The 24,698-nt window shown below is 45.5% G+C and overlaps 6 protein-coding genes across 16 annotated transcripts in view; 4 read left to right on the top strand and 2 right to left on the bottom strand.

Annotated features, from left to right (window-relative positions):
- Nucleotides 1-189: 189 nt before the first annotated feature.
- Nucleotides 190-3,840, top strand: LOC6493363 (fibroin heavy chain). Its single transcript, XM_001957567.4, has 4 exons — nt 190-520; nt 1,240-1,377; nt 2,113-2,294; nt 2,347-3,840. The coding sequence occupies exons 1-4, from the start codon at nt 393-395 to the stop codon at nt 3,699-3,701; spliced, it is 1,803 nt and encodes a 600-aa protein (XP_001957603.2). The 5' UTR covers nt 190-392; the 3' UTR covers nt 3,702-3,840.
- Nucleotides 3,841-3,965: 125 nt separating this feature from the next.
- Nucleotides 3,966-4,616, top strand: LOC6493364. The gene has a single exon (XM_001957568.3). It carries the CDS (start codon nt 3,998-4,000, stop codon nt 4,589-4,591), a length of 594 nt encoding a protein of 197 aa, XP_001957604.1. The 5' UTR covers nt 3,966-3,997; the 3' UTR covers nt 4,592-4,616.
- A 2,768-nt stretch (nt 4,617-7,384) lies between these two features.
- LOC6493366 lies at nt 7,385-14,591 on the top strand. Of its 5 annotated transcripts, none has more exons than XM_032454681.2 (5): nt 7,390-7,487; nt 7,675-7,770; nt 9,543-9,613; nt 13,291-13,970; nt 14,036-14,591. In XM_032454681.2, exons 2-5 carry the CDS (start codon nt 7,756-7,758, stop codon nt 14,476-14,478), a joined length of 1,209 nt encoding a protein of 402 aa, XP_032310572.1. In that variant the 5' UTR covers nt 7,390-7,487; nt 7,675-7,755; the 3' UTR covers nt 14,479-14,591. The 5 variants fall into 5 exon arrangements, with proteins under 5 accessions (XP_032310573.1, XP_032310570.1, XP_032310571.1 ...); XM_044714564.1 differs by having other exon boundaries at nt 7,396-7,497; XM_032454682.2 differs by lacking the exons at nt 13,291-13,970; nt 14,036-14,591 and adding an exon at nt 11,941-13,130 and having other exon boundaries at nt 7,385-7,487.
- Nucleotides 14,592-15,897: 1,306 nt separating this feature from the next.
- On the top strand, nt 15,898-18,953 carry LOC6493368 (cip1-interacting zinc finger protein). Its single transcript, XM_001957572.3, has 3 exons — nt 15,898-16,116; nt 17,331-18,325; nt 18,389-18,953. The coding sequence occupies exons 2-3, from the start codon at nt 17,332-17,334 to the stop codon at nt 18,583-18,585; spliced, it is 1,191 nt and encodes a 396-aa protein (XP_001957608.1). The 5' UTR covers nt 15,898-16,116; nt 17,331; the 3' UTR covers nt 18,586-18,953.
- Nucleotides 18,954-19,439: 486 nt separating this feature from the next.
- On the bottom strand, nt 19,440-20,615 carry LOC6506580. Its single transcript, XM_001957573.4, has one exon. The coding sequence runs from the start codon at nt 20,116-20,118 to the stop codon at nt 19,537-19,539; it is 582 nt and encodes a 193-aa protein (XP_001957609.1). The 5' UTR covers nt 20,119-20,615; the 3' UTR covers nt 19,440-19,536.
- A 350-nt stretch (nt 20,616-20,965) lies between these two features.
- The window catches only part of LOC6506579 (four and a half LIM domains protein 2), a 54,411-nt gene continuing 50,678 nt past the window's right edge, over nt 20,966-24,698 (bottom strand). For 5 of the 7 annotated variants that reach the window (XM_014909330.3, XM_014909331.3, XM_014909339.3 and 2 more), the window contains 3 exons: nt 22,603-22,772; nt 22,070-22,256; nt 20,966-22,008 (listed from right to left, as the gene is read on the bottom strand). In XM_014909330.3, coding sequence (XP_014764816.1) covers nt 21,851-22,008; nt 22,070-22,256; nt 22,603-22,772 — 515 coding nt within the window. In that variant the 3' untranslated portion in view covers nt 20,966-21,850. Of the gene's footprint in view, nt 22,009-22,069; nt 22,257-22,602; nt 22,773-23,917; nt 24,150-24,698 lie in introns of all 7 variants that reach the window. The other 2 variants (XM_014909332.3, XM_014909333.3) reach the window with 1 other exon arrangement.

The following is a 24,698-nucleotide window of genomic DNA, read 5'->3' as shown; positions in this document are numbered from 1 at the left end:
TGCTGCTGTTTCATCTTCGTGTGGAAGCCACTGCCTAGCTGGGTGTGCTTTTTTTTGTGGGTGGTCAGGTGAGACAAGTGGCAGCAGCACCACCACCACCACCGACTAGCTCCACCGATAGAAGCAACGGCACGAACCGCTTTAGTGGCCACCGTTGGCTGCCTCGCCTGAGAATCGTATTTAAATACGAAGGTCTAACGCTGGATCGCATCAGTCGTCGTCGTCGCGTTGTTCTCATCAAGTCGGAGCTATACTTTCCAGTCGGGATCTAGACCTCGGATTCGGTTTTCCTCAGATCGGGATAAGATAAACATTCGTTTGGTGACTCTGTGGCTGCCACAGGATGCGCGTTTGATTGCAGTTTCTTCTTCTGGATTAAATGCGATTTCAAGATGCTGCACTCGCACCTGCCCCTGCATCTCATTTCAGTTTTCGGTGCTCTTTTGGGTTTCTTTGTGGATCCAGGGAGTGCTGAAATTGAATACAATACTATTAACGAGGATGGATCCTTTCAATTTCGGTACAAGGATATAACTAACTATAACTATTTGGAGATTGGAGATTATGGAGTATAATTTAAGAAAGCAAGTGTTAAAGGACTCAAGAAAAGTGAAACCATAAGAACAATTCTTTTGAAGAATAGACTTATTTTTGAATATAAAACATATAAGTAATAAGATCCTTTTGAAGGTCCTTTACAGTACTTTTTCAATACAAAACCCCACTCAAAACTATCGCTGAAAAGTAAAGAATATTTGCAGAAGTTCTTCCTGAAAATCAAAATGCCAAAAATCATAAATCATTCAAGTGGCTTTCATTAAGAAATATGCAAAATTCTTGAGCTTCTAATAGCTCCATCGTAGAGAAGCCTCAATGGAATTCCAAGGAATACGAATCACTGCCAAAATCTCAATTACCGTTTTCCCCTGGCATGGGTCATAAATCTAACAAATCATCTAATCGGTCAATGGTGTTCGGTTATGTTGCCATCACACTCGAGCAAGTTTTGAGATTTTTGAACACCTCTTTAGGGCTACAATGTTTGGCAACCAGAAAACCGAAAACAACATAAACTGAAATAACAATAACCCGCTTCCGACAATCATTCCTTCTCTATTACATTTCCATTTCAATTTCCATTTCTCACGCATGGTGTGCAACGCAATTACTTGTGGTTCGACTTGTGGCAACGGCTACTGCTGCTCCTCCACATACGCCCCATCCTATGCCCCAAAACAGACATGCAAATGATGACATTGGCGGCTACTATCACAGCGCCTCGGGCACTCCGGACAACACGGTGCGAGGTCGCTACGGTTCGAGGAGTCCGGCGAGCGGCCAGATCGAGGAGACGGTCTACACGGCCGGACCACGTGGGTGAGTAAACGAAGACGTCTGCGGATCTTGGCATAGAGGGTAAGGCAATGGGATACACTGGGAGAAATGTTCGTGGGATTGGAATAAGACTAAGAGCTAGAAGAATTCTTAAGATCTAGAGCTAGGGCTATTCTTCTCCCATATCTGAACCCCTCACTTCAAGAGTAGAGTTTTTTTTCGAGTGTACTGGGTGGTAAAGGAAGTGGCGGCACAAACTGAGTTATCTCCCCTCGCTGTCGGAGTTGAGCTCATATATCAGCGGTTGGCGGCAGGCGGCGGCCACTGAAGCGAATCTCGAGCTGAATACCAACTCGAAGCCGTTCTAACACATTGGACTGCTTTTTCTGGCGTTGCCTAAACGTTTTTCCATTACTTGCCACCACTGCTGGCTGCTACTGTTTGTTGTTTTTTGCAATCTCCGGTAAATTGGACGGGGGAAACAAAAAGCTGTTAACAAATTGACTGGCCTGGGAGTTCCGAGAGCAGTTAAAAAACAGGGTAGGGGCAAAAAAAAGCAACGTCTAATACCCGTGGAGATCGGAGATGCTCAGCGATAGCGATGATTCTCAATGGGAGATCGTTTCCCCGGAGATGTGTGGTTTGGTAATCAAGCTAACGACGTGGCGGGCCCAGATCGAATCTAGATTCCGACTTGCAGTTCCGCTGGGAGGGTTTACCCAACCCATTGTAAAAGGTGGCCAATTAATTTCTATTCCCCTCATCAATTTCCCACAGATTCCGGGCTAACGGACCGAAAATTCATCGGAAAATGGACTTGGCCCAGTATCCGGTTCTGCCACGAGGGAGTCCAGACGACCCACTAGCCGATCCCTTCGACGATCCCTCCTATAGCTTCAGTTTCCGCACCCCGGATCAGTCGCGGAGCGAGGAGAATGATTCTGGAAACAGGATCAGGGGTGAGTTTGGGAAACAACATTTAGTACAGCAATCATGCCCACTGTCTTCCAGGACTCTACTCCTACTTGGATGATGTTGGCGAGCGACACAGTGTCCGGTACGCCGCAGGAGCCGGAACTGGCTTCGAGATCTCCAATGCCGTGCCGGACAGTCCGTCCAGTGTGGCCTACTCCAGTCCCTTGTACAAGTCCCATCCCAAGACCCGAGGCAAGATGGCCGTGCAACGAGGTCCTGCTGGAAGCTACAAACTAATCGCTGCTGGTCCGGACCACCGTAGGGCGGAGAGCCGGGCACCAGACGGCTTGGTGCGCGGCACCTACTCCTTCCTGGACGACAAGGGCGTCCAGAGGACAGTGGAATATATAGCTGGAGCGGGAATAGGCTATCGAGTGGTGCACAACAGGATTGGTCCTGGCACGCACATTAATCCTTCGGTGGCCGACTTCCGTTTGGCGGATCCGGACTTCCGCTTGGCCAATGACTTCGGCAGAGGTGCTGGTGGTGGTCTGGGGCCCAAAACAGGAGGATCCGGCGGATCAGGAGCAGCACGGGGTGGGGGGGGTTTATCATCCGGATCTGGGGGCACCAGTACTGGGAACAGGGGTCGCCCTGGCAGTCGAACAGGCGGAGGCGGTAGCAGGGATCATTTGGAGGCAGATGCGGAGGCGGCAGGAAACGATCTTGGATCTGATGACGGAAATGGCGATGACGACATTGGTGTAAGTCAGGGATCCAGTGGATCAACCTCTTTTAATGGCAAAGAGGATCGACGGGGCTTTGCAGCCGGAAACTCCAACAGGGGCAACACAAGGTATGACGGTGGAAGTGGCAACTCCGAGCGAGGCGGAGGTGGAAGCGGAAACGGAGGTGTAGGCGGAAGTGGGGGCTCCTCCAGGGTAAGCGGAAATGGGTCGAGAAATCGGAATAGATTCAGTGGGAGTGGAGGAGCAGGTTCCTCCGAAAGAGGAGGGTCTGGGGTAAGAGGCAGCGGTGGCGGCAGTCGCCGGGGTGGAGGATCCTCAAGCTCCGGCTCCAGAGAGGGCGATTCCGGTCTGGGCTACCTGCCCCCTGCCACAAGTGGCTCAGGCAGCAGTGCCGTCAGCGGACCCGGCGACAATTACCACCTAAACGATGACGACGTGGGCAGCTCGTTGCCACCTCTGGTGACGGCCAACCACCGGATCCTGGAGATCGATCGGGACAGGGAGTGGGTGCAGCGACATCGGGACTCCACGGTGATCAAGAATGTGGGCAAGTGGTACGTGGGCCTGCCACCGGGCCAGAGTGTCCGGGCCCATGTCCAGAACATCGACATAATACCGCTGGGCGGAAGGATCGGTCTGTCGCCATCGGAGGCTCTGCGGCAGGATGAGATTGCCGAGCTGAACGCCTCCCGGGAGCACTAATCGGCAGTAGTTTGTAGTAACTGGTAGTTAGCTCTAAGTGATCAGCGTTAAGTAACCGAAACTGGGTTGAATCCAATCGCTCCACGTGGAAACTGTAACAGTATTTTAAGGCGGAATACATTTAATGCCTGTATCTGTATCTGATTTTGTATCTATATCTTTGTGGTCATGTGATATCCGTGGCGGCATCTTAAAGCAGGTTGAGCTAAACATTGCGGTTTTCTTCGGATCTGCATATAAGCCCAAGCCTATGACATCCAAGAGTTTAGTTTGTCATTCAGTTTCCTTTCGATAAGATGCTGCCGGTTTGGTTGGGACTACTAGGGATTTCCTGTATTCAGGCAGCTCAGGTGTACATGGAGTTCAACGGCAATAGGTACTCCTACAACACCGATGGCGACAGGCTGGACAGGAGTGTCTACACACCCAATTATGGCTCTGTCGGATATGGTCCTAGTAATTCCCTAGAGCCCATGGATTCCTTGCAGTTCGTCCAGCAAGCTTTGAGAAGTAGACCGAATACCGTACCTGCCATGTCGTACAACTCCCAGGATTATCAGGCTTCCTCAGCGCTGAGTGGAGGATACATAACGAATCCCAGTCCCCAGAAGAGCCATCGGAACTTTGACTTCAGCACATCCCAAATGGCGCACTCCCAGCACACCGACGAGGCCGGGAATGTCCTGGGAAAGTACTCCTACTACGACGAGGCTGGCTACCATGAGCTGAGCTACAAGGCGGGTGCCGGCATCGGGTTTGTGGTCATGGGCGGCAACTTGGCCAAGGCAACTAATGCCGAACCACAGACGGAAATCGGAAACGGAATCCACTCAAAGGCAAACACCTTGACGAACTTCCAAGAGTTGCATAAATATCGCGGCTACACGTAAATAAACAAATTATTTGAACCACTAACGGGTCGTTCTACTGGGTTGCTTTTTGGCGTTAATGGGGCGATTTATAGATCACTGGGTGCCAGCTGTCATGTCTAACATCTACGTGATTGGGGACTTAAAGATAATATATTTGCAATACAAATATGTGGCAAAAGTTTCTAAAAGTTTTGACTAAAAGGCAGATTTTCTTAAGAGATCTAATAGTACTAGATCTAGTTTAAGTTATAGCCTAAAAACAAAGATGCATTGACATTTTTATATCGAAAAACATTGTAACAACTCTAATTGCCAGTGGCACGTGTCTTGGCCCAAGACAACCTGTCCAATTTATGCATTTGATAATGCCTAATTGATTTTCCGCTCATAAAAAAGGGTAATTCGGACGGACAAAGTCAATTTACAAATGGGAGGTGCATCCCAAAGCCACATTGAGTCAGCTTTTGTTTTTTTGGGCAATTTCTTGTCAGCAAAGAGACCAAAATAATACCAAATTTGAAATGTTCGACGCGTGCCCGCACTTGCCAAATAATTTGAATTGAACGGAAAGCCTTGGCGACCACATCGTGGCCTAAATAAAAATATATATTTCGGGTAGTAGCCAAAACAAAGAAAAGCCCAAACCAACCAGTCTCATTAATAATATGTGCGTTTGCCAAAAGGGTAAAAAAATAATAATAAAAGCAGACAGAAAAATATAAACAAAATTATTACCGAGGCCTGTGTATAAAACGAAAGTTTCACTGCCACAATTTAGTTTGATGTCAAGAGATCTAAGCGGTTAATTTCCATTAAACAAGTTCCGACGCACTCCGCAACTTTCTTCGGAGAATGCACTGAAAGAATGTACGGCAAGAGCCGTAAAGCTTGCCACTGACATAGATTCTATTTGGAGGTTGGCCTAGGGCTCCGACTCTAACCACTGGCCACGTTCCCAGCTTTGATATCAATGTTCCCCCACCTGGGAACGAGGTGCATAATTGGGTTAGCATAGCGGCCGTGGAGTGGAGTGAGTTGCATTGGAACCACAAATTACCACCGCAGCTCTCCCAGGTGCCAGTTACCTGTTATTTCAGTCTATAAACAACGATTTGGTTCTGAGTCTCAGCCGAAGGTCAGCCAGGGCCTAGGCAACGACATCCCACTAGCAGTCCCGTTTCGCCTTTATTTTATAAATAGGTCTCAAGGTCTCTTGGGGCTACATCTCTGGCCCTTCAGCTCCTCTACTCCCTCTCGTTGCCTCTTCGATTTATAGCCTTTTGATGGCTGCATTCCAATTGCGAGTCATCGGATTTACATTTGGGTTTACAACGTGTGGCTGCTAATTTCGTATGACTCCCTCGGGGCGAAACCATAAATCTTGTGGCAATTTTATCGATGCGTGTGCCTGCGTGTGCCACAAAGGTCGGCGGTTCGGGACTCGAGTGCAACTGTAATCAATAAATATGCATTATTTTCGCCCGCAGCTAAAATCAGTAGCTGGTCTGCTGGGTAGCAGAAAACCAATAAAGATTTAAATTGTAGTTCTGTACAAAAAGAAAATTAATGGTTTTGGGCCAATAAAGATCTTTGGAGGCGGAGAAAACAAATGACTTAGAACACGAACTTGGAAAGGAAATCAATTTCCGACGTGCGATCTGGCGATTTGTAAAATTGATAAATTCCTATATATATTTTAGGTTTTTGTGCTCTAGTTTTTGGTATTTTAGCTGTCGTTGTTGCCCTAATTTCTAATTTCTTTAAAGAAATTTGTATTTTTATTAGAAAATGTGACGTTTCTTTACTACAATGTATTAGAGTCATAAGTTTAAAGAATATTCTAGATATTTGATGACTAAATATAAGATTTAATATCCAAATATTTGGGTATGTATAATAATTTGTAATGTTCTTTAAAATTAAAAATTAAATTATTAAAACTATAATCATTTCATCGATTTTATTATTAAATCCTATCCTTCCTTTCTTCCAACCTTTTTTTTTATTTTCTATTTATTTTTAAAGTCTTAAGACTCTTACAGAATTGTTTATATAATGTGTGTTGAGATTTTGTAGCAGAAAACCAAGAATTGCCCGAGGACAAGAGCAAAATCCAACATTTTCGGACACCTGAGAAGTGTGTGAAGTTGTCAAATCAGAGAACGCGAACTTGAGCTCAATTTTTTTGGGTTCTTTCTTTCTACTTGAAACTTTCTAACGAGTTTCAGGCAAACATTTCAATTGATTCGATTCATTCATCAGCGAAGGGAGCGTGTGTCTTAAGTCGTTTGCCATTTTGGCTTATGTCATGTTCTGGGCAGATCCGAGCTGATTACCTCTCAGCTACCTTCCCACACACGCACATTTCGGGGCTCCACTTGTAATGGCCAGTCACACTCAATCAAGCCAATAAACGGCCAATTAATCAACGTCAGCAGTGGCTGTGGCCAGAAGATTCTGGCCAGAAGAAAAACGGTAGCGTGGAGAAGCCTCTGTCAGCACATCTTAACTTGTTAGGGTGAAAAAAAAGTGCGAGCATGTATGCTTGGAGTGTTAGCTATGGGCGGATCCCAGGCGGAGATTCAAATCCTAGAGCTAGAGGAAGCTTGAATATCAATTGGGAGCTCTGGTACCCTAAAATCCCAGCTATCCAGCTAACTGATTCACGCTCCAAGATAAAAGCCAGGCCAAGGCGCTGAAGTACGTGCTGGGATCTCGGGTTTCTCTTCGGCCCCTCGCTCTTAGCCCAACTCTCTCTTCGGGCCCTGTTTTCTTGGCCATTCCGCTGACGTTTGGATCGCTAATGGAAATGTTATAAACAGAGGCGCTGGGCCCGGCCACACTCAGTTCATCTTCAGTCGCCGTCTGGCTTGTTGGCTTTTGGTTCTTGGCCATCTACAGGGTCTGCTAGCAGGTGTGTGTATGTGAGTGTGTGTCCAGTTCAAGTCCTCAAGTCCCTCAGCCTGTTCCGTGTTCTTAACCAATAAAAAGAATATAAAGAAACAAGACAGACCAGAAACAATGGCAAATTAAAAGCCCTGCAGGATTGGTTCCAAGTGCCAGTGTGTGTTTGTGTGATAACGTTGGTTTCTCGTTTGCAGTTCAAGGATATTTAAACGAGGCGAGGATTCATCTACACAGAGCCAAGAATATTGAAGAAAACTTTTAAAGCTACTTTCAAAATGCGCTTCTTTGCTGTAAGTATACAAATTAAAATACAAAATTAGTGGTTAAGAATATCGGGTTTCTGGGAAAAGGAAATGAAACTAGCTTGGACCTGACCGCAATTAATTATTTATTACACTTTGCTGCCGTTGAACTCATTATCTCGTCAACTGGCCCAAGTTCGTGCCTTGAGTCTTTCGTTCTTTCACTTCGGAATTGAAATGAACTTTCACTAAGCGACATTTTTGGCCAGAAACGCCAGAGAGGTTCTTTGCTCAGTTCTCGGCCGCGGATATTAGCCTTAATTATGGCCTGTGCCATATGCAAATATTCTGGCTAACCTTTAAGGGGCATTATGGTCATCAAAAATCAATTTAAATGCAAAGAGCTGATTATTGAATTTTTTAATAAAAGATTTTAGAGTATTTGTAAAGGCTGCTCTAAGAATTCTATTCAATTTAAACTTTAGAGCCTTAAAAAGTGAAAAAATGCCACCCTTCCTAGAATTTAAAAAGTGAGAATGATTAATTTATAGCCCTGGCCGGATTATCCCTTGCATTATTCATCGCCCCTCCCAAAGAAAATAAAAATGTACTCATGCCCTTAAAAGTCCAAATGCGTCAGCACCGTGTTCATAAGGAACAATACCATTCAATTATAACCATAACCAATTCAAAAACTTATAATGAAAAGCCCAAAAATTAATTATGACTCGAAGAAATAAAAATTAATATGCCAGAAACGTAAGAAAATCATGCGTGGGCTAACAAATGGCAATAAAAGTGTTCCTTCTTTCTTCTGGGCCCCCACCCAGTACAATCAAAGCCATTTGTGTGGGGGCTCTCAATAAAAATGGAAAAAAAAGAATCAAAGTTCCATAAACTAGAAGTGCATTCATTTGTTCTTTGAGTTTCTGTCAATGTTGTGATAGGGGCTCATAAATTAATGAATTGATGGTTGTAGTCCCACACTTCCAGGGCCCGAAGTCCATCAATCTCAATTAGGGCTGGAGTATCATATCAACCCAAGAGACACCTGAGCGGACCTGATCCCATTTACATCTCGTTTGAGAACATAAAATGCTGCGCTTAAACTTTGCATTCGAGCCATTAACCCAGTTTATTTTTGGACAAGACACACCCGATCTGGGGTCGTACAGGTTTCATTATAGCCGGCAACATAATAAATATAAAACAGACAAAAGAAAGCCAGCAGACAGACGGAGCAGACAGAAATACATCTTGGCAAGAGATGCAAGAGATCTTGCAAATCAATGACAACCGAAGTTCGACAGCCTCTTCTGGCCAGAACGTATGTATTTATTTTTTCTTTCGAGTTACGCTTTGGCCCGAAATCGTAACAGACGCCTAGTGGTTCAGGTCAATGACACAACACGAGCCCCGACTTGGGTTTCGGTATCGGAATCAGCTTTTTGGCTCCAGTCCCAGCCGTGTTTGAGTTCCCGGCTTAGTGACATTTCAGCTTTGATAGATGGGCGTTTTGCCGGCTAACGGTTGCGTCAATATTGACTTTGCCAAACGCCCGTGGTGGCTGCGGGAAACGGAGTCTCTTTGCCGGAGAAGTGAGTCAAATATTTGGGCATCTTGTTGGGAGGGAAAAATTTCAAACAGTACATGGGAGGTTCTTCTCCAGCTTGGCTCTCACTTTTCGCCTCACTTTGGTAGTTAAGAAATGCCTAAGAAATTATGCAAATTAACGAGGGAGAGACTTTCGCAAGGCTCTTGACCGCATTCTATGAACCATTACGACATTGGAATACTGAAAATCACCATTTATCTTTCAGCTGTCAACGCTACTGGTGGTCTCTCTGGCCGCCGTCCAGGCCCATCCCGATGCCAGTGGACTGGCCGTAGAGTAAGTAATCGAAAAACTAGTCCCACAGTTCCTAAGCCCCGACTAACAGCCTTGCCTGTGCCACCAAAAGCCAGAAACTATGACTGACTGTGTCAACGCTAATGCTCATTCCAAAGTAGAAGTTGATGCGCTCGCCTAGAATTTGTGACTAAAACTAATCCGTCCCCACTCCCCCGCCCCGACTTGTGACTAACCCGAAATCATTCCCATGCATTAGCAAATAGAAACTAGCCAAGTAGCTGCTAACCAAAAGTAACCAGAGATAGAGACAAAAAAAAAAACGACAAAAAACCCACTTTCGTTTGCAGAATTCAGAAGCAGAGGCTGATTAAATTTCCGGAGGAATTCGAGGCCAATGCGCCGCCGCCGTCGGATAAGGCGGACGAGGCCAAGCGCATTCTCGAGCAGATCGCCAAGGTGAACGAGGCCTTCGGGTATGTGAAGAAGCAGCCGGAGCAACCCAAGCTGCCCCCGATCCTAGACTCCAGTCAGTATCTGTTCCCCAAGCCGGCGCAGCATCCGTTCCACTCCCAGCAGCACCATTTCTCGGGCAGCAACGGCCAGACCTTGCTGGAGCCCTCGATCAGAGCTGTGAAGCTCACCGGCAACTACAACCTCCCACCCAGATTGCGTCAGACCCATGAAAGCTCCTCCAACGAGGTCAATAAGTCCAAGGAGCAGCTCTACTTCCGACCCAACAGAGTGGAGGTCCCACGGCCCAGTTCCCCGGAGGAGGCCCAGCAGTTGCCCGCCCACTTTGTCATTCCCGTGCACTTGTACAAGCTGAACAAGGATCAGTACCTTAAGGAGCATGCCTCGCAGGAGTACCGGGTCAAGGGCTACAAGATCATCGGTGATGTGGACAGCTTCTATGGAAAGGCCAAGACTGGCAGGAAGCAGACCAAGACCACTCCCAAATATCATCTGTTCTTCCTGCCCCGAGAACTGGCCCTCAACGAGGATGGCACACCAAAGAGGGGAAACACTACCACAACTACTACCAAAGCTCCCGGCTCTCCTGGGGTCTTCAGCTTTAAGGAATCTCGACTGGACTCGCGCGAAAAGCCCTCACCAAAGCCCCTCAGGACTCAGCCCAGCTTGGCTCCGGAACAGAACTCGGGAAATCGCAAGAAAGTTATTGCTACCAGCAAGCCAGTCCGCGTTAGTGGCAAGGATGCAGAGCAACCCAGCTCCACTACAGCTCCCATTTTCCTAAGTTCCACCCTACCTCCTTCCGGCGGCCTGCTTCCCAACCGAAATCGCTTGAATCCCTTCCGGGTGCCTGGCGTAAATCTCGCCGAAATGCAAAACCAAACCTCGGCGGCCATCAAGAATGCTTTCAGCAACATATTCAAGCTGCCCTTCCGGTCACCCGCGACAGGAGGAGCTCCTGTGATTGTGGGAAGCCTTCCCACCAAGAATCAGATTAGCGATTCCCAGGACTACAAGTGGGACGATGAGAACGAGGGCGGCGGCGATGGCAACTCAGATGATGTGGACACCGTTGAAAATACGGCTGCCGAGCTACAGGACTCCAGTGCCTCCTCGGAGAAGCATCTGTTTGCCCACAAGGCCCATCATTTAGTGCACACGGTCGGCCAGGTGGCCACCGCCCAGCAGAGTACCCAGAAACAGGCGCTCCGTGAGGGGGGAATCATCATACAGCGACTGAAGGTGCGCAAGGGAGGCATCGCCATTGCCGGGCCGGGCGGTGTGGCCACTGCCGGCAGCGGTGGCACAGCCATTGTGGGTCCCGGCGGCTATGCCCTCACCCATCCACGTAGTCTCACAATCGCCGGACCCGGAGCCAAGGTGATCTCCATACCGGCGAATGTGGACCTGAAAGATGCGCTCGCCCGCACTGATCTGGAGGCCAGGAGTTTCCCCCGTGAGGGCAAAGTGGTGGCCACCGGACCCACCGTCTACTACGCTCCGCCCACGGCAACGATGGAGGCCGATGAAGAAGAGGAGGAGGGGGATCAAGGACCGGGGGCTATTTGAGTCTATTGTTTGCACTTTTAGTTAGGTTCCCTAGTTGGTATTCTTTAGTTTTTTAATAAATTCGTGTACTTTCCTAACCGTCTGTGCTTTGCTTTTGTCATGTAAATAGTGTGTAAATAGAACATGTAAATATTTAGTTACATTACATTAATCCTCACCTGGCATGTAAATAACCCGTCACAGTTGCTCTCTTATCCTCTCTAACCCATCGATTTATTGCTGTAAATATTCTCAAAACTAACCGGCGGCTCTCTCTTCAACATTCTTCCCATTTTGCTTTTCTTACAAACCAAACAAAAAATCGAAAAACTATTCTAACCCAAAAGTGCCTACTGGCGCACCGCCAACATCGAGGCCTGGCCACCGAGCGGTCCCGTTCCGGTTGCCGCCGAGTCCACAAAACTGCTGGATGCCACCCAACTTACGCCGTATGGAGCCTACTATGCCGCCTACAATCTGGCCCCCCTGCCCCTGGCCTACGTACTGCAACCCACCTCCACCGCGATCCAGGCAGCCAGTGCCCCAACCACCCCCACCACAGGCCAGCCCGAAAGCTTAGCCGAAGACAGCTCCACTGAGTTGGAGAGTGAGAAGCCAGAAAAGCTCCAGGCCCTGCCCCCCAAAGAAGCCAAGACACAAACCAGCGGCGATCTCAAGAGTGATGTCGGTCTCCGTTCGGCGGTTAGCAAGATAAATCCGGATTATGTGATTGAGGAGATAGTCCCCATTCCCGGCAAGCTTGTAATCTCCACCAGCTCCACCAAGCAGGAGTTCCAAAAGCTGCAGCAGCAGCGACAGCTCAAGAAATTGCCGCCCCAAAAGCTAAGAAAGCAAGCCCCCAAAGTGGAGGCCACTGGCAAGACCAGCACCAGTTCTGCGAACTTTCCGCAAATACCTTTCGGCAACTACTTCCTTCCCTATCAGCCGGACAAGGCTCAGGCCATACAAGGACGCAAGCAGGCGGCTTTGATTCTGGAGCCCCACTCCAAGGCTGTGGTGGGTAATGGTGGCACCGCCATTTCCACGCCCATTTCCAAGGCGTATCTGAAGCGGGGCGTTCCCACCAATGTGTACTTCAATCCGGAATCAGTGGCCATAGCAGGGGTGGGTGGCAAGGCGCACGCCACGGCGGATCTGGAGCTGGACTTGTTCCAATAAAGGAGTCGCCAGGAGGAGGCCATTAAGTTACTATCAGCCAAAGGAATTGTTTTCGATTCATTTTCAAAGTTATCCTTAGACTGAAACACCGCAGATGGACTTTATCTGAAAACAAAGCCATTTCTTTGGCATTTTCTTAAAACTTTCTTTTCATGAATTGATTTTTTAATTAAGAACTTACATAAAAAAATCAATCCATGAAAAAGAAAACTTAAATATATTTAGTGTAACCATGTAAGGCTCATTGGGATGGTTAGATCCTTTACCCAAAACTCCCCATGTTCCTATGTTAAGAACAGAGGCCTTTAAAATGTGTCATTCCTAGACTGTAAATAAAGTACGTCCTACCTAAATCGTATAGCTACCGCCTTGGGTCATCGAGTAGTCCGCTAATCCCCTGTAGATATCCCCATTGCTTTAAACCCCAACCCCCAGCTTAATCCCCGCTTTTCCAGTTCCAAAATCCGTGTAATCAAAAGATTAACCCCCAAAAACTCAAACCCATAAAACAACAACAGACACAGATCGAGGGCAGCTCCGCTGATCTTCGAGGAGCATCCCTACTACGGCGGACTGAGGGGCCAGTTGCTGCAGCTGCGTCCGCAGCGGGACGGCAGTGTGGGAAGCTTCATCCTGCAGCGCCAGGCGCAGCCCCAAGTCAGGGCAGTGCCCAGGGACTCCGATGATACCATCACCATTTCGGCTGCCAGCATCTCAGCCATTGCTGATGGCTCCGGAGCCAGCAACTCCATCTCGGCCAGCGCCAGTGACTTTAATCGGATTCAGTTAGCCGCCGCTCGTCTGGTGGCCATCCAGGAGCTGGCCAAGCGCAAGGGATCCTTTAGCGAGGAGGACAACAAGGTATATGCCAGTAGCCTTCTAGAGCTTGGCCAAGCGGCCCAGAGCTTGGCTCTTCTCCAGCAGACTGGACAGATCAAGGACTTTAGTGTCCTGTTGCAGCCTGAGCTGTTCGCGATGCCCCAGAAGCAGCCCTCAAACTTTGGCTTGGAGGCACCCAACAGTCCGGCGGATCAGAAAATCGACGAGCAAAAACTGGACGAGGTCACCGAGCAGCAGTTCTCCCCGGATGAGCAGTTCCTGCCACCCAACAACGAAGATCCCTACGAGGATGTCAATGACAGTGTTTCCGTAATGGCTCCCAAAAAAGATGCCGCTGTGGCTGAAGCCAAGCCCGTCGGTGAGTTCTTAATAAAAATAGTCCTTAACCACCGCATTTAATTTAATCCTTCAACGCCGTTTCAGGTCTTTCCATTGCCGGTGAAGGAGGAGTGGCCTCATCGAAGCCAAATGCCGTGGCCCTTTCCGGCCGTAATGGCTTAGCCGTAGCCTCTCCAAAAGCCACTGCCATTGCCGGAGTCTCACCCGAGGAGGCAGCTGCTTTCAGCATTTCCTTGCCTTCCAGGAATCAGCTGGTTATCAAGAGTCCCAACTCGGCTTCGGAAAGGGTTAGCGATGACTATGACTACAACGATGTACCCCTGAACCTAGCCCGTTTCCCCCTTACCCGTGAGACCCCGCAGCAACTGGTTCCGGTTCGTATCTCAGGAGGAGATGCCCTGGTGGACAGGTGGCGCACTGCCATTGCCGAGGACTATGCCGCCAGGCAGGCCCAGGCTAAGGTCGCCAAGCCCCAGCCTACACCCTTCATCCGCATGGCTCCCAAGAGACGTCTCCATTCGGAGTAGAAATAGTCCCCTCGAATGGAACTCGATTGCAATGAGATTTATAGAATATATTTTACAACATTTTGTGTGCCAGCTACCGATTTGCCAATAAAATTTGCCTATTTAATTGAATATCTCTAAAATAGTTTCTTGAAAGAAAAGGATCTAACGACACCCTTGCATTCTAACCACACCTTGCCCTCAAAGGGATACATCACAATTTTCATCAAAAATCCAAAAAAAATGAGCTTCCCATATTTTCACACAGATTAATGCGGATTAGTTCCCTGATTCGTAAATGGTACTCCTTTTTAAAATCGGATACCATTTGGCTAAGATATTGGCTATAATGTGTCTGAAAAGCTTGTATTTTGGCCACACATCATGATGGCCAAATTCATCAAGGGGTACCATCACAATTTTCATCAAAAATCCAAAAAAAATGAGCTTCCCATATTTTTACATAGGTTAATGCGGATTAGTTCCCTGATTCATAAATGGAACTCCTTTTCAAAATCGGATACCATTTGGCTTAGATATTAGTCGGAAGGACTTCCATTGGACGTCTTAGCAGGGACTGCCATAAAAATGCCTTTTGCTTTTGTAATTTTTTGGTTAATCGATTTACAGAATCAATTTTACAAACAATCAAAGAATTGCATCCCAGAAGGCCAATGAACTGGAAATTCATCTCTATTGCCCGATGCCAGGCATCCCAGCCGAAGACCGCAACTGAAGCTGACATTGCCCGAAGATCCCACAGAGACAGTGACAGGAAGACAGGGCGACGCATCTAATTGCTGCGGGAAGTGATTACAGTTTATAACGAAAATAAATTTATTTACGCGATTGCGCACAAAACGAAAATCTAAGGCGGACTGAATGCAAGCATGTGCAAATCTTGATTAATCTTTTCCGCCAGGGCGGCCAACATGAAAATAAATTATCTAAGCGGGGAGGTGGAAATGGAGATGGAGATGGAGACTGGAAAGGAGATGGGAATGGAGATGGAGCTAGCGATGGAGGATAGGTACTGGGATGCATTCAATTTGCACCTGAACCAGTTGCCCAGAGTTCCAAGCCGTCAATGCGGCTTCAATGCAACGCTTGACTTCTATTACGCAGCGGGCAGGTTTAACAAACTTGCAACTTGCAACAGCAACTTGCAACTTGCAACTAGAGGCGAGGTACGGGCAAGAACCGCATCTACGTTGACCATCTGCCATCTGCAGCGAACCTGAAACCAGAAAGTACATATCTGCAGAGACTCCTTTTGGCCAAAAGCTGGACTGTTGGTTGCCCCTTCCTCCGGGAAGCTGGGCATTTACCAACATCGTCTCCGGCTTCAGGTTCTTTGGTTCTTTGTTCTTGGCCTAGGTCAGGGTCTGCCAGGGCGGGACGAGGGTCTCTGGCCGCACATTATAAAAGGCCATGGTCGCGTAGCGTTGGCCACCAGTTTCCTTGAAGTGGTCGCCGTGTTAACACTGAAGTCTAAAATAGCCCAGCCGCACTGTGCCTTTGTTAGCGACTGTCTAGTGATATTTGCAGATTCTTCTCGAGCGGATCGAGCCGGAGCGTATTTTGTGGCCATTAAAGTGCTCTCGAGTTAGCTGTCTACGTTTGGGAAAGCAGTGAAAGGCTATTAAGCCCAACTAAAAGGTAAGCTCTAGTTTCGAGAAAGTAATTTCTAGGCTTAGTTCTAACAAGTACGTTTAATTCAATCTGGTTTAGCTAGCCTCTTAAATTCCTTTTATGGGGTCACAGAAGAACAGTAGTTAAATTTATAGATAAAAGTACAAAGTAGAGAGGAATAAAGATAAACTTAACACTTCTTGGCTTTATTCAGATTACACATAACTTACCATATTAAAATAATAAGAATTAAAAGAATTATGAATAAGAAAGTTTACATTTAGTGTCTCTAAATCAGATGTATAACTATTTTTTTTTTTTAACTTTGCTTTTATCACAATTTCTTACATAATAATAATAAGAACTATAAACTTAAATGATTCAATTCAGGGATTATAAACTTTAAATGTGAAGGATAACTATATTTTCACTATAACGAAGACACTATTAATTTCTCAAGATTATTAATTTCTCAAAAAACTTTTAATCCTAAAATAATCTGGATACACATAAAAAATATATTAGGATACTTTATAAGTTTAAGATACAAAATATATTATCATATTTAAGTCTAATCCCAATCCTTAAAGTTGCAACTATAGAAAAAAATTGCATCTACGCTAAAAAGATTCTTTCACCACGAAACAAAAGACTTACGCAACGAACTTGCTTTGTGCAAAGACCACACAAAGAACCTTCTTCAGAATTAGAGGATGGGGGAATGGGAGGAACAGCGACAAACTTGACTATCAAGTACCGATTTAAGCCATAAAGCTGCCTGCAGTCATTAGCCAGCAAGTATCTACACCAGAAGTGCTTGCCTAAGAGGTTCTCCTGGCCGGGCCAATCAATTGCAAACCGGTTGATAGCCAATAATAGTGCATCCATGTAAGTGGCGGAGCATCCTGTCCGACTAGCACTATGCAATTATATACACGGACACACACTGCCGCACCAAATAACGTTAAATTTAGAATGGACTTTGGTGCGGTGGCAGGAGAGTGGCTAAAAATAACCCATGGGGCGTAGACCAGTTTGCAGTACTCTGGTCAAGTAGGAACAATTATGGTCATGATTTCCTAGAACTCTTGGGACAGCAGTCTTAAGAATAAATGTGACTTAGGATTCTAAGCTTCTTATTGTTCAATTTCTTACATATATTTCAACTACATTAAATTAAATTTTAGAAAATAGAATAAAATATTTCTAGCGTAGACTACACAAATGCATCCTTCTTGCAGAATGTTCCTTCTAGCGGCCCTTTGTTTGGCCCTGGCCTCGGTGGGTGGCCTGGCCAAGCCCTTGGAGCCCCATGCGCAGCACATAGTCATCGTGACGCCGCAGGCTCAGGTGCATCTAGAGCCTGCTCTCCGCTATGTCCATGGCCTTTCACCCTTGGCCCGAGTGGCGGCGCCGCCCTACCACGAGGAGACGATTGTTTATGTCCCGGCCGGAACTGCTGCCCAAGTGTCGCCTGTGGTCGAATCTGTGGGCTCCGGCAGAGCGGACGGTGCTCCGGCCACCAAGCAGCAGTGGGAGGGCGTGCAGGAGAACATCAACCAGATCCAGCAGCAGGCTCAGCAGGGCGTCGAGATTGTGAGTGGCCAGTTCGGAGAGGCAGCCGCTGCGGCAGCCTCCACTGGTGCCAACTTCTTCCCGTCCCTGTTCCCTCCCAGCGGTTCCAAGAAGGAGGAGCAGCTGCTGAAGACCGAGGAGAAGATTCAACTGATCGAGACTCCGGCCAACACTCAGCCCCTGATTCCGGCCCCCGAGGCCAGGCACTTCTATAGCCTGCCGCAGGTCTTCCACACCCCGGTGGTGGATGTGGTGCATACCCCGGTCTACACCTGGCCCATTTCGGCCATCAGGGCTCGTAGCATCCAGGAGCCACAGCTGGCTGAGCAGGCTGCCGAACAGACTGCAGCCGAGCCCCAAGCCCTGAAGCAGATTGTGGCCATCAAGGAGGAACTGCCGCAGCCGACCCTGGCCCAGGCAGAGATCCAGCCGGAGATTCAGCCTCAGGCCTTGTTGAAGGAGCAGCCGCTTCTGAAGGAGCAGCCCCAGCCTCTGCTGAAGGAGCAGCCCTTGGAGCAGCCCATCCAGGAGACAAAGCAGCCAATTGTCGAAGCCCTTCAAGAGCCGAAGGCTGAGATTGCAGGACGTCTGCTGGAGAGCAATGCCATTAAGCAGGAGCTGCAGAGTGCCGAGTTGGCCAAGGAGCCGATTAAGGAAGAAAGTGAGTCAACAATCACTCAACTAGTTATTCAATTTAATAAATATTTAATATTTTCAATTGCAGTTAAGTTACAGCCCCAGGAGGAGCCCTTGATTAAGACCATTCCGGCTGCTCCTGCTGCCGAGCCCTTAACCAAGACCATACCCTCCACTGAGCCGCTCCAGGCTGAGCAGCCCAAGCAGGAGCAGCAGCAGATCCAACAGATCCAGCCGGCGCAGCCTGCCGAGATTATTGCCGATGCCATTTTGCCACAGGCTTAGTTAACTGGAATCACTGTATCTATGTATCTCAACCTATTTGGGTAGCTTTGGTTCTTCGACTGAATAATATAACTGGCCTGGTCCGCACCAGAACGGACCTTGCCAAGGGGTATCCTCCCACACCACACACACAAACACACCCACCTACAACCGTATGTTTAGGTACTAACAATCACAAGACACAAGAGCATCCGCATTTTCCATTTTCCAGACATTAATTAACAAACTGAAGCGCAGCAAGACAGAGACATTCATTCGTTCATAATTATCATCACGAAACGTTCGTATTCATCATCATCATTACATATTCATTAACCATAACATTGAAAACGTAAAACAGAACAATAAAAAAGTGAATGTAAAATGTATAAAAAAGAAATTTTATCTTGGGGTGTAGGTCTGTGGCATGGGAAAATGAAAAAGTTTCTTGAGAACTTTTCCTGGAGAAATTGTTACACCGGAAAACTGATACTTTTCATGGCTTTTAAATAAAGATGTTAAGATCACAATATTTATTTGGGTTTGATAAGATTTTTAAGATATTTTTTATGGTTTTAGTTGTATATGAAATCGAGGCATATCTTTTGGAACAACATTTTCAGATATCACTCTGTGTATTTTTGTCTTCTATAGCCTAACTATACCTCCTATTAGTTATTTCATTACATAACAACAATGACCCTCAAAAAGTGCGAATAGTTTCTTACGCAGTCCAGTAAATTCCCCAAAAATATTGCACATATTACACAGTTGTGTAAATAAGATCATAAATTTTGCCCACAACCATGGCAATGAATACCAAGTAACCCCCGAACGTGTCCAAATATCGAGTGAGGGTGAAGGCAATCACAAAATGATATGGATACGGAAACTTTTATTAATTTTCTACGAACTATGGACGACAATAAATGGAATAAATAGATCGATGAAAGGGTTTATAACGAAACTATCCTAATGAGAATCCTCTCCCACTGTAATGTAGGCATCCTGTTCTCCGATGGACGTCAGTTCGTCCGAATCCTCCTCTTGTTTCAAAGTGGTTTCGCCCACTGACTCGGATATGATTGTATTTTCTTCTTCTGGCTTCTCGGATATGGTTGTGTTTTCTTTCCGTTGAAAGTTGGGCTTACTGGTATCCGTGTAGCGGTATACGGAAAAGTAGGTCTGAATGCGCTGGATGACGTTCTCCAGGAAAGGTGGGAACTTGAGCTCCACCCCATCACCATAGAGTTTCAAAGCTACCTGGGCTTCGCTTCCAGCCTCTGATATTTTCGTGGGACTTAGCTTAAGGGCTTGCAGGACTCCCCGAAGCAGGAGAAGATTCTGAAGATTGCTGCCACTCTGGTTGGGGGCTCTCCGAAGAATCAAAGAGCCATTTGGCTTCACCTCGAGGTAACCAAATTTGTCTGTGTCCATGGGCGTTGGAACTTCCGCTTCCTGGATCAGAGTCAGGGGGAGGATGGCTGCTTCCAGAACTGTGGAGAGCAGCCCCAGCCCCAGAACCCATCCCATCGATATCTGGAGCAACTGCATCACTGTCTGGCGTGGTTGTATACCGGTGATCCACTCTGGCCCTGGTGCGAGGTTGCACTAATTTTGGCTTCGCCTTGGCCAACGAACTTATTCCAACTGCTGCGCTTTTTCACATACATATTTTGACCGTTTTCCGTACGTTTTTGAGTGTAATTGAGTGCCGTTTGTGTATTTACCTTTGTTTGGCTTTGGGTTCGGTTTGGCCAAGAGCTTGGCACATGGCCAACATCCAGACGTGCCCTGGGCACTCGCTGCGCTTTGGTTTTTGAGCCATTTCGGCTGTTTGAGTTACTTATTTGCATTTATTTGTCAATTTTCTGTTATATTATTCTTCACTTGGCCCCGAAACTCAGGCAAACTCACGCATATTGCCAATATCGTTGGAGGTACCGGGGAGTGAAAGTGTTATATTTTCTGGAGAGAGATTCCAAGGGACGATACCTTTGTGGTTTTACTCTTTGAAGTTGTTTACGGAACGTTGTTGTTATTAAAGAATGAAATATGTGTAAAAAAAACTTGTTGGTTCAACTGCTGTCTTTTTTGGGAGGGGATTCTTTTATATAATTCAACATATATGAGTTCATTTTGGGGTTTTATAAGAAAATATAGGAGAAGTAAGTGAAAGAATTTTCTAACAAAATCACTATGGTTAAATTTCACGTTTTTTAAATATATATGTTTTAAAATTTCAAAAGTTAAGACCTCAGTCTCTAACTATCTTTATTCGCCAGTCTGGCAACCATGTCGATAAGCTTGCCCATAAGCTTAGGCCATCTGCCTATCGAAACTATAACGGTTTCTTCAACTTCGATTGTACTTTCTCTGAGCTTTTAATAAAAAAGAACCATTTTTTGATAATTTATTAATTTATTTAGATTGAATTTCATTAAATAGTTAAGGACATTGATATAATGTTGTGTCGCAATTATCATTATTATTTGTGTGGTTGTGTGTGTGGGTGTGTGGTGTCTGTGTATTTAGTGCTTTAAGTAAGCAAAGTCTCTAACATAAGAAGTAGGACAATAAATCAAAAAGAAAATAATATAAACTAAACAATTAAATTGCTAGGACATGTGTCTGTGTATCTGTGTATTGGCGATTGTGTGGCGTATTTGTTGCTGTTTTAATTGACAAACCATCAAAATCGAACATAATTGTGTGCTATTTAAATACAATAGAACTGTTTAGAACTGAAACCCGCGGTTAGGAAACTTTCATCTTTCTTTCTGACACGTCGCTTGGTTAAAACTTAAAATAAATAAATAAACATACATTTTTCAATGTGGCAACAATAGTTACAATTGGTTCAGTATTTTGATTTCTTGTTTTTATCATTTTTTTTTTTACTTTTTTGTGTGATTCTGATTTTGCCTTTTGAAATGCAATTACAAATAATAAGTATCTATACAATCCGATGTGCTGATCTATCCGAGTGAAGATAAAGCAAAGTAAGCTAATTCTAACGACTTGAAATTTTACAAAATTTGATTTGCTTTTCTTTTGATTCAATAGGACTTCTCATCTTCTCATCTCTAATATAAGTGTAAGGCATTATCTTCTCTGTATATCGTTTTAATACATTTATGTATATATATATATATATATTCCACTTTATCGTTTTTCATTCACTTCCATCCTGCTCTGATTTGATCCATAATTTCGTTGAATTTGTTTATGGCTACTTTTGATCCTGCCTCTCGTCCTTCCTCTCCATCCTCTGCAAGTGAAGGACTTACATCAGCTTCTGCTTGGCACAATCAGGACACAGGATGTCGGGTCCGTCGGTGATGAATCCACGGCCCACCAGACTAGCTTTGCAGCTGGCACACACGAAGCAGTCGTGATGCCAATGGCGATCCTCGAACGAGATGAATCGTGTGCCGCCAATTCCTAAAGGAATACATTTTTATTAAATTAGTAACAGTTAAGATATAGGATAAGGATAACTAACCTGTTATGGGCTTCACACAGGCCGTGCAGCGTTTGGCAAACAGCTCGCCAAAGCACTCGGCACAATAGGGCTTCTCGTCCCGGCTGGTGAACCGCTGGCCGGCTAGCGTGATGTTGCAGTGGGTGCAGGTGAAGCACTCGCGATGCCACGGCTCGTTCTTGTAGGTTACACCACCCGAGGTGATGACCTAAAATATACAAAATAAAATAACATTAAGTAAGATAATCTATCTAATATTGTACTTATAGTTTTATGAAATAAAACAAAGTTTTAAGGATTACTCATAAAATGTATATTGCTCACAATAGCTATTAATCAAGTAGGTTTTTTACTAAAATATTTATAATCTGACTTGCTTATTGAATCATTAAAGGAATGATTTCACTTTAATAAGGTATTCCCTACATGGATCGGGTGATAATTAGCAATGATTTAGTTGATTTTAATGAAGAATATCTTTACAAGTTTTATTTGTTTTTTAAATATTATACTATGACACCTTCATTTATAATATTTCTACCATAATCCCTTACCTTATTGCACTTGATGCAGCGTGTGGCAAACTTCTCCTCGTAGCAGCCGGCGCAGTAGATCTCCTGCTCCCGGGGGATGAAGGACTTGGTGCCAATGGCCGTCTTGCAGACGCAGCAACAGAAGCAGTTCTCGTGCCACTGCCTAGTTTTGTATTCCATCTTCTTGGTACCTAAAAAAACACAATCAATAAAACAAAAGATAAAATCAATTTCCGGCTTTCTTTTGTAGACAGCGAACCTTGAACCTTGAACTTTGTCAACCCACTAACCCAGCTACTAGAGCCGATCAAATCAATCTGAATAAGGGGAAAACTCAATTTCAGACAACGACAGATTGAGGCCAGAGTGAGTTCAATCAGTGAATGGAAGACAATCCATTTTCAATATATATAAAAGTTGAGTATATTTGGAAACACAAAACTTTCCGCCCTTATGTCAGCCAGACATGCAACTTTTTTCCCGGAGAGCGGGGGCTCCTGACACGCCCCTAGCCCGACCTAGAATTCCTTTCCGTCGAGGGGGTTCGACATTTTCATAACAATTAATGCAGAAATTACACAAATTTTTGGCTAGTCTCGAGACAAAAGGCATGCCGCCACTTGATTTAGGGCTATAGCCGCTTTATTGGATCATATAAGCCCTCGAAAGATGTTTTCTGTCTTGGCCAAATGTCTTTGCTGGGTTTATTTATTGCGTGTTCGGAATGTTTCTTGCCAAAAATAAGCAGACAACGGCGAGTTAAAGACGGCCCCTAGGATGGGTAATTGAGTGGAAATTCTGTTTCCCGAAAATTATTCTTTAATTCACGGTTGTCGAGCAAGACAATTGGTGAACATAACTCGACTTTAAGTTGGGAAAAAAGGGTTAAGGTTGTTGTCACAATACCTAAGTTTAATTTGGAGCTTAACAACAAGTAATAATGAAAGTCAAAATAAAAATTAAATTATTCTTAATGGCATCACCTTTATGGATAACATTATAGCTTGTAAATCAAAGCAATTCCATTGTATTTCTTAATTTAAATATTCCAATTTTATAGAAAAAAAAAACCGTGTAGCAGACATAATTTATTAAGTTAATAGACCCTACATTTTTATGGATTGGATTAGATGTCTGGCGGCTTTGAGTGTTTCCCTAAATGGCCAAATCATTACTCATCATCACACCGCCAATGCGATGACGCTATGGACCTGGCCCAGTGCCCGTGGGCGGTTCCTTTCTTCTGGCCAATTTGAATAGTTTTCGGCCAGCAATAATATTGATAAATTATGATGTCTCATCCGCTGTTAATTAACATAGACGCCGTCCAAGTTACCTGCTTTGGTGGCACGGGGATCGCCGATGCGGCAATAATCGCCCAGTTGGCAATAAAAGTTGCGGTTCTCCTCCACGGCGGAGGCATTGGGCAGGAACATGCTCAGCACGGCAATGTCCTCGTTGTTGTCCTTGGCCTTCTTGATCCGCTCGGCGCCAATCGTTTTGGTTTGCAGATGAAGTCGCGACTTCATCCTCGAGCTAAGCACATCCACGTCGGTCATGATCGAGGGCTGCCCGAAGATTAATTCCAAATGAGTGGGAGGTGGAAGGGTCGTAGTGGAAAGTGTACCCCGGCAGAAAGGCTCCTTCATTGGCGAATCAGTTAAATACCAGTACTTTCTTAATAAGTCACGAAACAGTCAAGCCCCCCGATGCCATCGGCTCGAAGTGGGTCAGTTTGGTGATCGAAGACCCAGAAAAACTAGTTAAGACCGGGCAGCATTATCTAAAGGCGATCTCGGGAATTAAGTAGAAAACAAATTTGGCGTCGACCAGTCTCTGGCCAGGTCTCTTTTTTCACTAGAGATCTACTATGATCTCAAGGCGTTGTCTCTATGACATCATTTGCCAAATAACAAGTTTCATTAAACTTAGCGAATGCTTATAAATAAAATCCAAAACCAAATTGGATATAATGGAAATGAAACAACGGCAACAACAAAACACCGCAACTGGCTATCATAAATCATTAAATAATTAACTTTTTTGTAAATCCAACAAAAACTGCTGAGCAGAACACGAAAAAACCGCTGAGTTTCTACGATCATGAGCGATCTTTT

Source organism: Drosophila ananassae, chromosome 2R, assembly GCF_017639315.1.
Source record: "Drosophila ananassae strain 14024-0371.13 chromosome 2R, ASM1763931v2, whole genome shotgun sequence".
NCBI lineage: Eukaryota > Metazoa > Arthropoda > Insecta > Diptera > Drosophilidae > Drosophila > Drosophila ananassae.
Note: the sequence above shows the minus strand (reverse complement) of the source record. Positions and strands in the feature narration are given on the sequence as shown.

Coding starts and splice junctions, on each gene's coding strand:
- LOC6493364 (XM_001957568.3), top strand. CDS start 3,998: ATGCTGCCGGTTTGGTTGGGACTACTAGGGATTTCCTGTATTCAGGCA.
- LOC6506580 (XM_001957573.4), bottom strand. CDS start 20,118: ATGCAGTTGCTCCAGATATCGATGGGATGGGTTCTGGGGCTGGGGCTG.
- LOC6493368 (XM_001957572.3), top strand. CDS start 17,332: ATGTTCCTTCTAGCGGCCCTTTGTTTGGCCCTGGCCTCGGTGGGTGGC. Junction 18,326..18,388: donor GGAGCCGATTAAGGAAGAAA/GTGAGTCAACAA, acceptor TTTCAATTGCAG/TTAAGTTACAGCCCCAGGAG.
- LOC6493366 (XM_032454679.2), top strand. Junction 9,614..9,921: donor GCCAGTGGACTGGCCGTAGA/GTAAGTAATCGA, acceptor TTTCGTTTGCAG/AATTCAGAAGCAGAGGCTGA.
- LOC6493363 (XM_001957567.4), top strand. CDS start 393: ATGCTGCACTCGCACCTGCCCCTGCATCTCATTTCAGTTTTCGGTGCT. Junction 1,378..2,112: donor TACACGGCCGGACCACGTGG/GTGAGTAAACGA, acceptor AATTTCCCACAG/ATTCCGGGCTAACGGACCGA. Junction 2,295..2,346: donor TTCTGGAAACAGGATCAGGG/GTGAGTTTGGGA, acceptor ACTGTCTTCCAG/GACTCTACTCCTACTTGGAT.